Source organism: Taudactylus pleione, unplaced genomic scaffold (genome assembly GCF_031769625.1).
Source record: "Taudactylus pleione unplaced genomic scaffold, aTauple2 ptg000019l, whole genome shotgun sequence".
Taxonomy (NCBI): domain Eukaryota; kingdom Metazoa; phylum Chordata; class Amphibia; order Anura; family Myobatrachidae; genus Taudactylus; species Taudactylus pleione.
The window spans coordinates 39,497,501-39,513,592 of NW_028284421.1; the positions used below are offsets into that span (position 1 = coordinate 39,497,501).

The following is a 16,092-nucleotide window of genomic DNA, read 5'->3' on the forward strand; positions in this document are numbered from 1 at the left end:
CTGAAGAAAGGACGCCTGGCTCCACCATGCATTTAAACTAAACTGAGTCAGGTTGGGTATAGAATGGGAGAAGCCCTGTCAAAATCATTTCATTACCATGCTACGCTTATCACCATCTACACCCCAGAGTCCCAGTGTCCTCCAGCGGCAGTAGGAGAAAATATGGTTGTTGCTTGTTTAACATAGAAAATATCAATAACAATGTCTTTTAGTGAAACAGTGAGTCATCAGTGTCTTGGAAGATTTGTGTTTTATATCTTCTTTGCACCCTTCTCTTTTTCTCTTGCTGAGTTTTTAATTCCGTTCTTCATCTAGGTACCCTATACATACATAGACTTTGAGACGAACGGTCAGCTGTGGCCATCTGTGCATCGCTTGTTTAAATCCGTGGATCAGTACCAGTCGGCAAACTCTTACGGTTTATTTCGAAGGATGACTGGTGTTGGAGGTCGGCCAGAGGTTGTGTTAGAAGGAAGTTATGACAAAGAGACATGGACGGTAAAAACTGTTTTGTTTTAATAGTTTTCATTCCCACAGTTAATATACAATAGTGTTTGCCAGTTTGTTAGGTGTGGCAGATGATGCTAAAGTTGCTTGTACGCATGGTATTCAAGATATACTGAAATATATAATGAAACTTGAAATAAGGTCATTGTGCTGGACATCTTCCATAGTAATACACTTTTTGTTTCTATGCAGCATCTGATTTATCTAAATGTTGCTAATGTATATAAATATACATAAATAAATGCCAAAGATTGAGCATCCTCGGTGAAACAAAGCTAACAGCCTCTTCAGTACACACTATAAAACATGACATTTGTCAACATTTTAATGCAGATTTGCTATATATTTTTGCTGTATTTAACCGATTCAAAACATATCAAACTGAATGTGATGTGAAAAAATGGGGGCACTCTTCCTTAATACTTTTATTTGAGGCCTTAAAATGATGACTTGTTAGGCTTTAAATTATGCTACGTGTAATCATTTAAAAAGTTTATTAAATGCTCTGACACTTAAACCTCTGGGGATGTTTTGCCTATTCAATAAATATGGCCTTGTCTAAGCATCTAACTGATTTTAAAATACAAAATAGTCTGTTAAAATGCAAGGAAAGGTTCTACTGTCTAAGACACCATTAAGAAATGGAAGTTAAATAAAAATGATTTAATATAGCACTTATAAAAGTACTTTTAGGTATTTAGATGCACTCAGTTGCACTTTTCGATAAGCCAGAAACATTTTGAAACCAAATCCTGTTGACCGATGAATCAAAAAGTTTATTTATGTGGTAGTTACCACAAAAGATACAAGTGAAACATTTGAAGAAAAGAACATAGCAGCCATTGTGCGAGTGTGTGGATTGGTTATCCTTTCAGGGTGTATAGCAGCCAGAGCACAAGAAATTTTATCTGTATGGAAGGAATAATAATCTCGGCTTGATATCAACAAATTCTAGAAACTAATCATGAATCAGAGAGGGAACTGAAGCTGAAAAAAATAAAGGAATGACCTTCCCTGTCCTCAGACCTAAACATTTTTGAAAATACACTACCGGTAAAAAAATTTATAACACCCTTTTTCCCAGTTTTTATTGAAGTTTAAGCTTCTCAAGTCCAAGGAATTACCTGAAATGGTACATAGGTAATCGGTAAACTGCTAGAGGATGTAGATTTCAGTGTCATTTAAAAAAAAAAAAAAAGCATTTTTCAAGGAAAAGGTATTGGTTTAAGACAGTAGTTCAGAATTCTGTCCTCAAGGCACCCTCCAGGTTTTAAGTATATTCTCTGCAGGCCCTAGCAGTCAGCCTTCGCTTTCCAAAAGACATGGTCCACATCTCGGCGCAGTCATATGCTCCCCCAATTCTGTATGCCTCTTTTTCTGCTTGTCTGCATAGACCACTAACCCTGTTCTGGCTTCTGCATATTTTTCAGCATATAGACAGCTGAAGCTCCTTTTTACCCCACCATAATTGTAGGCTGGGAGGCTACAGCCATGTACAGGGCTGTCTTAACAGCAGTGCAGGCCCCTGGGCAAAGCAATGCACTGGGGCCCCTATTAAACAATCCTCTGCCGTGGATGGGATGCTATTGGTGGAGGCTGTGCTGGGGATGGGAGGGGGTGTTGGCTATCGGCAGAAAAACAGAAGTCATTTACAGAAAAAAAAACACAAGTCACAGTCTGAACATGTACAGTACAACAAATTTCCTATGCAGTGCCCCTTATACAATGCCCCCAGTAGTAGTCCCACCCTATGCAGTGCCCCCAGTAGTAGTCCCACCCTATACAGTGGCCCCAGAAGTAGTAGTCCCCCCCCCCCCCCTATGCAGTGGCCCCAGTAGTAGTAGTCCCCCTATGCAGTGGCCCCAGTAGTAGTCCCCCTGTGCAGTGGCCCCAGTAGTAGTAGTCCCCCTGTGCAGTGGCCCCAGTAGTAGTAGTCCCCCAAGCAGTGGCCCCAGTAGTAGTAGTCCCCCAAGCAGTGACCCCAGTAGTAGTGGTCCCCCCTATTCAGTGGCCCCAGTAGTAGTAGCCCCCCCCCCTATGCAGTGGCCCCAGTAGTAGTAGTCCCCCCCCCCCCTTATGCAGTGGCCCCAGTAGTAGTAGTCCCCCCTATGCAGTGGCCCCAGTAGTAGTAGTCCCCCCAATGCAGTGGCCCCAGTAGTAGTCAAATACAGTGCCCCCAGTAGCGGCCACCTCTATACCGTGCCCCTGGTAGCGCATCCCCCCTATGCATGGCCTCCAGTAGCGACCACCACCCCCATACAGTGCCCCCAGTAGCGGGCCCCCTATATAGTGCCCCCCCCTGCCAGTCCCCATGTCCCCTTACACACACACACACACACACACAAGCAACTTACCTGATTCCCGCTGCTGTCCACTGCTCCGGGCCCGCTCTCGCTCTGCACTATGGGATGGGAGAGACGTCATGACTCCGTTTGTCCAGCCACCCCCCTGCCCGCCTTCAAAACGGGGCGTGCTGTCAATCACAATCGACAGCCACCCCGTTTTGGTATGAGAGGCGGCGCATGCGCAGGGGGCAAACATCGGCCCGCTTGCGAGCACATAGCGCTTGCGAGCGGGTCTGAATCAGCCCCAGAGTACAAATTTGCAGGTAACTCTGCATCTCAGTAAAACCATGCTGCACTGCAGGTGGGGCAGATTTAAAATGTGCAGAGAGATTTAGATTTGGGAGGGGTGTATCCAAACTGACATCTAAATTGCAGTGTAATGATAAAGCTGTACAGCATTTGTGGGCTACATGCAGAAGCAGACAGTATTGCATGCAAAAAAGGTTTGCACTTGCACCCCTTTGCAACATGGCTTGTCCAGGTGCACCGTTCCCAATTCTGAATCGGGCCCTAATGCTGGCCATACACTAGTAAGATGTAGTACAATGCGATTCATCGTACATTTTCCTTGAACTCCCCGGCAGTCCCGACGGCACAGTTTGGTGCTTTTTAACACACACCATCTGCATACGATTACGAAATCTGTCCGATATCGCGCTAGTGTAAGGCCAGCAAAATAACTGGAAAGTAATGTAACCGTTATCAAAAGTATCTATTTCTCTTCACAACAATGCTAGAGTAGTAAATACTCTGCCTCCATTTCTATAATGTTCTGTCATAATTACAGCCCAGGAATCAACATCAGTAGTGTTATATCTTCTCTCTGAGTACATGGATGCTTTTATGTTTTGCATTATATAGTAAACTAGCTGGTATATGTTGGCCGGTTTAAAGACTGGACCCTGAAGTACACCTGCAGCCTTAATTTTTTTACATTGTCCTCACCTATAACCTGGATAACTGTGCAAATTAGAAGTAAATGACAGCGCAGGCAGGGGTATTCTCATACCACTTGGAATGTGGTATATCAGGGGCGGACTGACTTACAGAACTGAAATCAGTATAGCTTCCAAACTCACTTGAGTTTCAGCAGTCACTGCAAAACAGGGGTGATTCAGCTGCGGACGGATATGCTATCACAGCTGCTAACATGTTAGGAGCTGCGTTAGCTGTAATATGGTATTGCATGCAGGAGGCGTCACCTATAACCCCATTCCATTGATCCTGAAAAAGACCCCACTGTTTGCCAACATGCTTGCAAACACTGGCGTAGCTACCATGGGTGCAAGGTGGGTCGCTCCAGTCAGGGCCATCGAGGGGGGGCCCCCGGTGTCAGCAATGATGATATGGTCATGGAGAGACGGTGCCGCCGGTCGCAAGACAATCTGAGCTCGCGGACTGGCAGCCAATCAGCAGTGGCGGCTCCTGATTGACTGCCATTTCGCAAGCTCCGATTCAATTTGCACCGGTGTATACTGTCCATGTCTGCAGCTGCCTGCTGATGCACCAGCTGTAATTAGCTGGTGACCCAGCCCCAAATCCACACCTGCTGGCTGCTGATGACACACAGGGAGGCAAGACGCTGCTGGAGGGACACGGGGAGGTGAGTTGCTTGGGGAGTATAATGTGTAAGGGGCACTACTATTGTGTGGAATAATGTGTTATATAGGGCACTACTACTATGTGGCATAATCTGTAAAGGGAATTACTGTGTGGTGTAATGTGTAAGAGGCATTACGGTGCAGTGTAAGGGGCATTACTGTGTGATATAATGTATAAGGGGCACTGCTACTGTGTAACATAATGTTTATAAAGGGGTACTACTGTATGGCATAACCTGAATGGGGTCTGTGTGGCATCATCTGGGTTTTTTTTTTTACCTCTGGGGGGCACTGTTAAGACCTTGCTATGTGGCTCACAAAGTTGTAGTTATGCCCTTGCATACAAACACAGAGGCTCTGGATTTAATATGAACTTGCATGAGTCATCAAGTTTGTAAAGACTGAGGTTTAAAGGATACTTTTTGTAGCTTTTTGGCATCTATTCACCCGGCGGTGTTCAGTTTCCCATCTGCGGGACACTGCGGCCTGCGGGTGGGGAGGGAACAGGGCAGGCTGCTTTATTGGTGCACCGCTATAGCGGCAGGATGCAATTTGCCATTTTAAAATCGGTCAGGGTGCGGCGCCCTGTTAAGGGTGCATGTCCTCGTGACACGTCCCCAATTCATCACTCTTGGGGATGTGCCAAGCAATTACAGAGGTGCTGGGCTTCCCCAAGCTCTCTCCTCACTGTGAATAGTTACCGAACGTCGATGTTGTGTTCAATTACCGCAACTTTGATTCTGCGGCCCGTGGATGGGGATGCCACAGGGCAGACTGCTTTAGCAAAGTGCTGCTATAAGGGCAGGACAAACTTTGCCATTTTAAAATTGAGCGCGGCGCCCCGCTAAAACAGCCTAACGGGAACACTACAACTCATTATAAGTATGTTTCTTGAGGGGCTTTAACCGAGCTTATTTGTCCGTTGTCATTTATAACCTGTTTTTTTTTTCCACCAGGAGATAGAGTTCATGTATAAGCCAGGAAATATGAGCACAGCTCCTCCAATAGTCACACCTCATCAACCTCGCCTGGATTGGCAGATGTGGTTTGCAGCCCTAGGGCAACATTCGCAGAGTCCTTGGTTTACCAGCTTTGTTTATCGACTTCTACAGGGGAATAAAGATGGTAAGTGATGGAGTAAGCTGCATGTGAAAATGGCGGAATATTGTTAAGTCTGGGCAACTTTATTAGAGGAAAGGTTGAAGAAGCACAAATGTGGCCGCCTTAAAGAAAAAAGTGTATTTTATTATGTTTTAAGTCTGGTAGTGTTAATTTAAAATGTTATTGACGTAAATAAATATGTGAATTATAGTTATTTAAATGTAACTGCTTAGCATTCTTGAATAAAGAACAATAGAAATGACTGCTTTGGAGAAGAGTCTGTTCTATTGCATTAGCTAATATGTTGTCCTATAAAGCACACATTTGTCACCTTATCTTATCAATAGTGATCAGCAATTCCCCTTCAGTAGTGGAATGAAAAGATGTTTTACTATGCTCCAGTCTCAGGACGCAGACCTTGGATAAAAACATATTCCTTTTTCCCTGTCTCCTCCGTTCAGTTTTTTTGGTGTTCTTTCATTGTCCAGCTTCATGCCCATTTTCTAATTTTGCTTTTTATTTAACTATGTCTGGAAGCACCACTATTGAGGGACAGCCTCCACTGTCCCCTATTGTGCTTTACTGTTATTATATGTTGGAATTTTGAAAATGATAATAAACATTGCTCGTACGTCCTACCTGGGGGACTCTCTGGACCATGGATACTAAATATTTAATCTATTGGAGCCACCTCCTCCAGCTACCCATTTTATTATTTTGTACCTAATCGTTTTGTGGTGTTTTTTTTTCTATAGTTGTTTCTCTAAAGTTAGGTTGTCTTACTCCCCTTATGAGATTCAGGCTTTTGGGAAGAAGGTTAGCTACCAGTGCCAACAGCCAGTGTCTGTTCCCTTGCCAGTCAAACACGCAGCCTTCTGTAGGCTCTCGGCTCCCATTGTTAATCTGGCGTGGTTTGTCATGGCGGCCATGTTGACAGGGAGGAGGTCCCTCCTGTTGGACCCCTCCTGGACATTTTAATTTGTGCTGACTTAACTGGGCATCTGTGGCTGGGGGTTTTCTCTCAACTTTCTTTACATAATTTAGCTGTATAGTTTTCCCTGCTGCCCGCAGACAGTTTGTTTTAAAAAGGGAATTACTCTATTGCAGATGTTGCTGTTTTAGGTTGGTTGGGGTCTGATAATATACTGTTCTAAGGTCAACACTTTTCCCGAGAAATAAACTTTACTTTTTACTGTATTGTCACTACTATTACAGGTTACAGGTCTAAAAGTATTTTTCTGGAGTTTAGCCAGTTTTTCTTAGAAGTGCGAATAGTGTGGTAGTCCCAATATTGAAGTCCAAACGAAAATATATAGAGCATTGGTATCCAAGGGGCATCGGCTATTAAAGTCACTTTTTCAAATGGATTTTTGCTAATTGGATAACCTCGTAACAATAAAATAGAATATAATGTAATTCTGTTTGACAATACGGCTCCAAATTGAATAAAAAGTAAATACTTGTACCAAATCTCATAAATATCCTGACATATCAGATGGGTTTGACTGGCCAAAGAAATGAAATGCAATTTTCCGAGAGACATTCAATCGCATTAACCTCATGGGAAATAGGAAATAATCATAGTGCAATATATCAATAAGATGAAAAGCGCACAACAGGGTTTCTTACCTATAGAAGGTAAATTGAAGCTTGATAGGAAGTTTTTCAGATGGACTTCATAATAACTCCCCAAAAGGGTACAATTGTTCCACCAATATTAAATCAGTAGAACATTAAGAGGGCACATAGTATAATACTGTTAAAGGAATTTATTACAACATAAAAATAAAAGCAAAAGTAGTTGCCCGTGCTTTAATATAGATAAAAAATACTTTATATGAAGGTCCTTATATGCCTTCTATGAAAGTTCCTTTAACCAATATCATTCAAAGTGGTCCAGGTAGAGGTGGTGAACAAATCAAACAAACAGGTCGATGTGTTTACACAAATACAGACAAAGAAAATAAGCAGGCACTCAAATGAGAACTTTACCGCTCACAGCCCTGTAGTCCACTCATTTATTGTCCTATGCATCTACAAGCAAGACAAAAAGTAGAAATGAACGGCTGTAATATGGATACGATATTGACTGTTGTTTCCAAGGGTTACTGTGGGACACTGGTGTCTCACCTCCTACCCTATGCCTGTGGTAAGATGGGGAGCAGTAGAACTTAGTGTTATACAGGTTCTTGATACCCTGACTTTCAGAAAGAAAATTCCTTTTTGGGGCACTATTAAGTCACTAGTGTGTTATGTAAATATTAAAACTTAACTTTTGATTCAACCTACTTATCTAAAATAAATAATAATTGATAGGGCGAAAAATATTAAGATAGTATATAGTGTTCTTGGATCATGTATCATACAATATGTCCAAGAAATCCGGTCACAACCAGTGTAGTAAATACTGTCTGGGATAATAAAGGTTCTTATAGGGTAGTTGACCACAAAAAGAAGCTGATGTAATTATATGAAAATATGTGCATAAAGTGCAATGCAGTATAATCCACTTAACATAAGCTCATACAGTTGTAAAGTGCAGAAATAAGCGGATGGATTTATATAGAATTCTGGATATAAAGTGCAATGCAGTATAATCCAATAGCACAGGATCATACAGTAATGAGATATAGTAGCAGTAATCCCCTAGGGCAGTAGAAAAAGAAAAATTCTAAATATTTATAACCTGCAATCAAGGGTTGTCACTGAAATAATTGATATCAATGATACAGAGGATGGTGAGTTCAAATGTGCAACTACAAAACTTATAGTACAAGGAGTGATGTTGCTTATTGTTGCACCAATATCTAGGAAGCAAAAGATAATCCTCACAGTATTCAAGATCCCATGTAATAACAGCATGTGATTAAGGATCAGAACAATTTTACATCGCCCATAAAGTGAATGGTATTCCGTGTGCAAAAATTGATGAGTACAAATATTCACCTTGATTGTACCAATCCCTAGGAAATAAAGATAATTCTCACAGTATTCAAAATCCCATATAGTAGCAGCATGTGGTTAAAGATTTAAAAAAAAATTGCACATCGCCCATACAGTATATTGTATTCTTTATACACAAAATTGAGGAGAACAAATATTCACCTCCTTATCAATTTATGATGTACCTGTATATTGCACAACTCTTGCACAATTCCCTTGTTTATAAATTTGCAGGAGTGTTTATATTAAACACTCCTGCAAATTATATTAAATATAGTACCAATCAGAGGTAAAGATGATTATAACATTTTGATACAAATACACATATCCTGTATAGCAGCAGTGTATAATTAATCAATTGCACAGAAAAACCTTGTATTGCACATTTCCCAATTCACAGATAATCCCTAGAGGTAAAGATGATCATCACAGCATTGATACATTTGCACAGCAGTGTGGAAATAGCATTATGATACAATTGTTTTAGTGATTGCCTCAGCACAGTTTTGAAAATTTAAACTGGGTAAATTACAACTACTGCTATACTAAGAGCAATTTATCTAAAGGAAGTTAGGAATGTATTGTGAATCTGTGTTGGCCTCCCCCTTCTCACAAATTGTTTATCTTAGACTTTATTGCATCCCAATTTAGTGTGTGTTAGAGCTTTCGGGGTGGGGTCCCAATCAGTGAGCACAGAGACACATGTTTGTAACTTTAGATATTACTGCTCCCACAGGCTGCATAGCCGGTGGCTGCCATAGTCTGTGTTAAGATTCAAAGTGTTCTGATTATAAGTGTAAATACATTTTGATAACTAAGTCGGAGTTACGCTGGAGTTAAACTAGAGGAAAACTGAGGGAAAAGAAACTCAAAACCAGAACACTTTCTAACAACAAGAAGCAACATACTTATGTGAATGAACAAAATCAACATCTTCTGCTGTATGCATATCCAGGCAACTACTTACTGCACTCACTGCTCTGACACTGCAAATACTCCCCTATCTGTGTACTGCTCTTGTTGATTGATCTTTGTTGATCAGAACACTTTGGACTGGATCAGCTCGGGTACATTGTAATTTTGTCCTCATTCATTTTGTATTGCCTTTTCCAATTGTGTCACATCTATCCACTTTAATCATTTGTTTATAAACTAATTCCTGCACCCACTACTCACACACCTCTCCTTTATATATCACTTTTGGAGCTGCGCTCATACATTAGCAGCACTGTTCTTTACATGTATTTTTGAACATTTAACAACTTTAATCCACACTGACTCTATATCTCACAGCCTCCACTCCAGTTTACATCTCAGTTATTACCTTGTCCACAGCATGAACACCCTTACTTCACACAACCCCCATATTCTATGTCCACATAATCCTCTACTTTATCCATCCCTCTCTTCCCCCTCCTGTTTCCTCCACTTGCTGTTCTTCCTTTTTTTTCTCTCATCAGTCTGCTTCCAACCCTCTGCTTCTTTCCCCCACCTCTCCTATACCTCCACTCTCAACCACCTCCCTCCATGGTCTTGTTACCCCACTACTAAGCCCCATTCCCTCCTCGTTCTGTCTGTCACCTCCAGGGCTGCCAAGAGAAATTCTGGGCCCGGGTACTGCAACATCCTGTGGGACCACATCATGTATGGCTGCACCCATTTGTGAGTGGGTCTAGCATGTGAGATGCACCCACTCACAGGAGCATGGCATAGCACCCAGCAGCTGGAACTAAAGTAGTCACTACTGTATTAGGATGGCGGGACAGTCCCATAATAGCTGCATTTCTTGTCAGGCTGTATATAGATGCTAAAATGTAACACACAAATTAAAGTGCTTCTACTTTACTTTGTACATCTCTCATGTAAATAACACAAACAATCTATTTTCTATCATAGAGATAGATGTATGAAGGACTTAATTTTTACATAACATCAGGTCGTCTTATACACACACATTCCGCAGCACATATCCTAACCCACTGCTCCATGCTCCTTCTTCACTATCTACCCCTCTGTGTCGCCCCTGTCTGTCTGCCCTTCCCCTTTAGAATGTAAGCTCTCACAAGCAGGGCCCTCATCCTCACGTGCTTCTCCTCCCCCTACTTATAGTATAATTTACTCCTAACTCCCTACAATGGCACCTACCACCTGGTTGCTCATGTCCTGCTGCTTGTGTTTTGCAGCTGAGTTTATAACCTTGTCCTGCATTGTTTTGTATTACTATTAACTGTTTTTCTTGTGTGCTCATTTATGTACTGTGTAAGGCGCTGCGGAACCTTTGTGGTGCCATATAAATAAAGGATAATAATAATAATAATTGCACATAACCAATATAGCAGCAGTGTAAAATCAATTAATTGCACAAGAAAAACTATATTGCACAGTTCCCTATTCACAAATCTGCATATAATACATATTATTGCACAGATCCCTGCTGAAAAGTTTTAATGCATATTGTGCATGCCTCATAGGACTAAAGAATATAGGGTAAATTCTAATGAGCGGTAATTATCACATAGATTGTCTATACCCTTAGAACCCAGTATTAAATAATGTCTGGTATTCACATGGTACCTTGCGATTGTACACAAAAATAATGAGTGAACTTAACAATTATAATAAGTAAAACACATGGTTATCTCCTTATTCTAGTGTGATACTAATTTTGTGTATAATCACAAGATACTGTAAGTGATCTTAACAATTACAAAATATAAACCAGATGATTGTCTCCTCATTATAGTGTGATAGCAGGTATAATAGGTCATAATACAAACAGCTGGATCAGGAAATGGCATTGGAACTGCAGAGAGTGGTTCGATCTATGCTCCTACAGGGAGTTATAGTTCCAGTACCTATTCCCCAGAGGGGAAAGGGGTGGTATTCCACTCTCTTTTTTGTTCCAAAACTGAATGGTACATACAGGCCTATTCTGAATCTCAAGTCCCTAAACAAGTTCCTCTGAACACCTCAGTTCGGGATGGAAACCCTGTGGTCAATTATACTGGCTATGGAACCTGGGCATATTATAGTGTCTCTGGACATACAGGATGCCTACCTGCACGTCCCGATAGCTTCGGCTCACCAGAAGTACCTCAGGTTCGCAGTGTTACAACAACACTTCCAGTTTTAGGCCCTGCCGTTTGGACTGTCGACGTCATTGGTACGCAGATCTTCAGAGTCTGTCAGTAGACACGCCGATGCTGTTACCGCAGCGTCCGGACCTATTATCGCAAGATCCTTGCCTCTACCCGGACCTGAGTCGTCTGTCTTTGACGGCGTGGCTCTTGAGACTGCCCTCTTGAGTTCCAGGGGTTTCTCTAGCTCGGTGGTCAACACCATGCTCAGAGCTCGCAAGCCTGCTTCTGCGAGAATTTATTACAGTGTGGCACACTTTCTTTGAATGGTGTCGCCCCAGAGTTATAATCCTCAGATGTTTTAGATTATCCAGGATTTCAGCATTTCTACAGGCGGGCTTAGATCACGGTCTTCGCATTGCTTCTCTGAAGGTGCAGGTTTCTGCCCTGTCAGTACTGTTTCACTATAGGATTGCTACCCTTCCGGATGTACATAGCTTTATGCAAGGGGTGCTTCGCATTCAACCTCCTTTTATGCCACCGGTGGCTCCGTGGGATCGGAATGTTGTCCTTAGGGCTCTACAAGGACGGCCATTTAAACCACTGGGCTCAGTGGATTTAAAATGGCTTACTATTAAAACTGTATTTCTTCTGGCCATTGCTTCGGCCAGAAAGGTATCAGATTTGGGTGCTCTTTCTTGTCGTCCCCCCTTTCTGATTTTTCATAGGGACAGTGCGGTTCTTCATACTCGCCCTGGTTTCCTGCCTAAGGTGGTATCCATCCTCCACATTAATGAGGAAATTGTAGTGCCAGCCTTTAACTCCCCAGACCTCTCAGCTGGTGAGGCCTCCTTGGATGTGGTACCCGATAAGGTTACCTTGATTATGGTGGGTAAGCTCGTAACTTTGGCCAGATTTATGCCAAAAAACCTTGCATATTATGCATTATTATTAATGGTAGTATGGTGCATCTGGTTTCTTTTTGTGCTGTGTGGTGTGGACCATGCTTCAGCCTTGTAAGCAGCCATGGTGGTCATTTATCACCGAGTGTGGAAGACTCACATTGGCTGGTATGTGCATTGTAGAGTATTTGATGCTCCTTACCTTTTTACAGGTCGGGTTGACTATGAGGCTCAAGCTTTCTTCTTTAAAAGGTCAGGTTTCTACCTTGTTGGTCCTGTTTCAGAGGCATCTAACATGCTTCTGGACAATCAGAAATTTTTGCAGAATATATTGCATTTACAGCTGCTTTATTTTCCGCCTTGGGACCTTAATTTGCTCTTGAAGGGACTTCAGTGGGCTTCTTTCAAGCCTCTGGAGTAGTGGCCTACTTGGAAGGTGGTGTTTCTGTTGGCTATTTCTTTTGTTCGAAGGATTTCTGAGCTGATGGCTCTTTCTGCTAGTTCCTCTCTCCACATTTTACACTCGGACTGGGCGATGCTCCATATTAAACTGTTTTCCAGGCCAAAGTAGTTTGTTGTTTTCACCTGAACCGAAAGATTGTGTTACTGGATTTTCTTCATTCTAATAGTCCTCTCCGCTTCCTGGATGTTGTTTCGGGTGATGCTTGTTTATGTGGATCGGACCACGTTGGTTTGGAAGTCTGAAAGTCTTAGGCCCTCATTCAGACCCGTACGCTCTGAGCAGAGCGCACGCTCTGAATGAGGGCCGCCCTCCATAATTATGGAGCGTCCTCCTGGATGCTCGTATAGCTGTGGGTCACCACCCACAGCCTATACGAGCGTGCAGTTTGATGGCCGCGATGGTCTTGACCATCGCGACCATCGCCACTGCGAGCCGGAGCCTGCGGTTGAGTTTTTCAACCGCAAGGCCCGGAGTGATTTTGGCTCTATCAGAGCCAAAATCACTCCCACTGACATCACTAGTGATGTCAGTGGGCCGGCTTCTGACGGTAGGCGTTCCCCTGGGAACGCCCCCGTCAGGGAGGCACGCCCACCAAAGGGGGCGTGCTGTCAATCAACATCGACAGCACGCCCCCTTTGATCAGACACAACGAGCGAAGGAAAGTCCTTCGCTCGTCGCGTCTGGCGCATGCGCACGACGGAGCTCCCTCCGTCGTGCGCATGCGCAGTGCACAACATCGACCCACTTGCGAGCGGACAGCCGCTTGCGAGTGGGTCTGAATGAGGCCCTTAGTCCTTTATAATGTTCAATAGGGGGGCTGGCCTGCCTCCAAGCAGATTGTGGCTCACTTTTGTTATTAAGCAAGCTTATGTCTCTTTGGGGAAGCCTTTGCCTCAAGCTACGTGTCGGGGCGCCTCTGGACCACCTTCCCAAAATGTTATCGGTTCCACACATTGGTGGCAAAAACTGCAGTTTTGGGCGTAAGGCTTTGCGCATGGTTTGGCCAGTGTGTGACTTCCCTCTTGAGGCTAGCTTTGGGTAGTTGCACAATCTGCAGTGTCCCACAGATTGGACATAAGAGTAAAGAAGATTTTTATTGTACTTTCCGTAAAATCAATTTCTTGGAGTCGGTCTGGGCAACACTGAGTTCGTGGTTGTTGTGCCAGTTGCACCATAAGTACTCCTTTCGGCATTGTTATTTAACTAAATGGGCTCTTGGAGAAGGATGTAGGGGTGCAGGGAGAGTGTCAGCTCCAGTAGAATAAGTATTTAGTGCCTACTCCTTAGCCTCCCCTCTAAACTCACAGTCTGCAGACCCCAGATGAAGTCTGAGGATTTGATTTTACGGTGAAATAAATCTTCTTTTTGGGTATCGTCTCCCAAAGCAGAAAATGCAGATTTGGATAAAATCAGTGTATTAATACCGAATGTTACTTATCTGGATACCAGAATTTCTCCTATTTTATTTCCTACATCATCCTTAGGGGTTTTACAGACAGTAGTTTTGTTAATGAACCTCTTCCATGCATATCTAATTTAAAGTTGGCTTAATTTTATTAGTACATAGTCTTCAGTAACTAGTATTGAATTGGGACCCAAAAAACTATTTGGTTTAGAAATATTTTATGTTGAGTGTCAAAACAAAAAGTAATTATTACTTTCTCTTTACAGTGGTGCGACTGGTGCAGAACGAAGAGTCCCTGTATCCTTTTCGTTCACACCCGCCTCATTATATAAGAGCTCAGCTGTACAAATACTGGTTTACAGAGACTGATCAAACAGGGTGAGTATCAAATTTTGAAACTCAATTTATTACCATATTGTTTAACACTGATATATAATGAGCGTAAAGCTATTTACATTAACCAATGGAAAGGATAAATTCATGTTGGCTACTATTGGCATAAGAGTTAGTGTTCACACTAGAAAGGGACACTCCTGCGCACATGCCTGAAAAGGGGGCGTCGTCACAAGAAAAGGGGGCGTCTTTTCATCACTCTGGGGGGTGTGCCCGTTACTTACAGACATGCTGGGCTGCCCCTAAGCTGTCCTGTCTCTGTGAAAAGATACTGGACGCATTCATTGGCAGTGACCACTGCACCACAAATTTTCTCACACGCGAGATACGGCGGCCCGCGGGTGGGACGGCACCTGTCATGTTGTTTTAAGCAGGGCGCCGCCAAAAGGGCAGGGCGCATTTTGCCCTTTTGAAATCTGCCACGATACCCTACTAAAACAGCCTAGTGGGAACGCTAAGATTTACAATTATCAAGTACAACTTTATAATTTGGGTCTGGGGATTTTGGGAATGCCAAATAGTGGGTTTGGTACGAGTAACGATCAATATGTCAACACTCAAGACAGGGAGCCCGTAATAGAGAACCTGTTCATAATGAGATTTAAAAGCATGTCTGCTTTAGAACTTCAAAGATGATGGTAAAGCATCACTCGGCCCTCACTTTCTGACTTTTTGTTAATATTTCACTGTTGTTTTTAACATTGAAGACACTTCTTTTTTTAATTAATATAATAATAATGTATTTTGTGCACGACCCAGATCAACTGCTGTTCTTCTCTTTCTTCTGCAATTTATACCTCCAATTAATTCTAAATAATTAGATTTGGAACTAGGGAAGATCATGTGAAATTCAACACCGCATTTACCTGTCCTCCTTTTCAAACTATCAAAACTTCTATTCCATGAGCTACACTTTTATATGAAAGGGAAGTTCCTATCCAATAACCCTGCTGTAAGCACCTCCTGAGCGTGAAAACTTTTCACCCAGAATGCACCTGTTACAAGTAGTTAGTCTAGAGGAAAACGTATGTTGATTTCGATAAGCAGCTAGGTCTCTCCCTGTAGCAATAAAACGTGTTTTGCTTCTTGTATTTTATTCAGGAGGCTCCAGGTATATTTGAAATCTGAGTATATATTGAGCAGCTTGAAGATCAGTATTTTCAATACATTAGTACATCTGTATGCTACATAATAGGTTTGCGACACCATTAGCTGGGAGTAAATTTAATCAAACAGTAATAAAAAATTAAGAAATAGACAAAAATATTTAAAAGTTGAAGCTAGTAGTTCATGCTGGTTTCATAGTGGTCTTGTTAGAAATTCATTTAATATTGATATAAAAAGGATTCCTATAA

General features: G+C 42.4%; 1 protein-coding gene across 1 annotated transcript in view; it reads left to right on the forward strand.

Annotated features, from left to right (window-relative positions):
* The window catches only part of LMF2 (lipase maturation factor 2), a 129,998-nt gene that overhangs the window by 104,397 nt on the left and 9,509 nt on the right, over window positions 1-16,092 (forward strand). Inside the window, exons 10-12 of the mRNA XM_088447255.1 lie at window positions 316-498; window positions 5,410-5,578; window positions 14,611-14,722. Coding sequence (XP_088303381.1) covers window positions 316-498; window positions 5,410-5,578; window positions 14,611-14,722 — 464 coding nt within the window. The remainder of the gene's footprint in view (window positions 1-315; window positions 499-5,409; window positions 5,579-14,610; window positions 14,723-16,092) is intronic.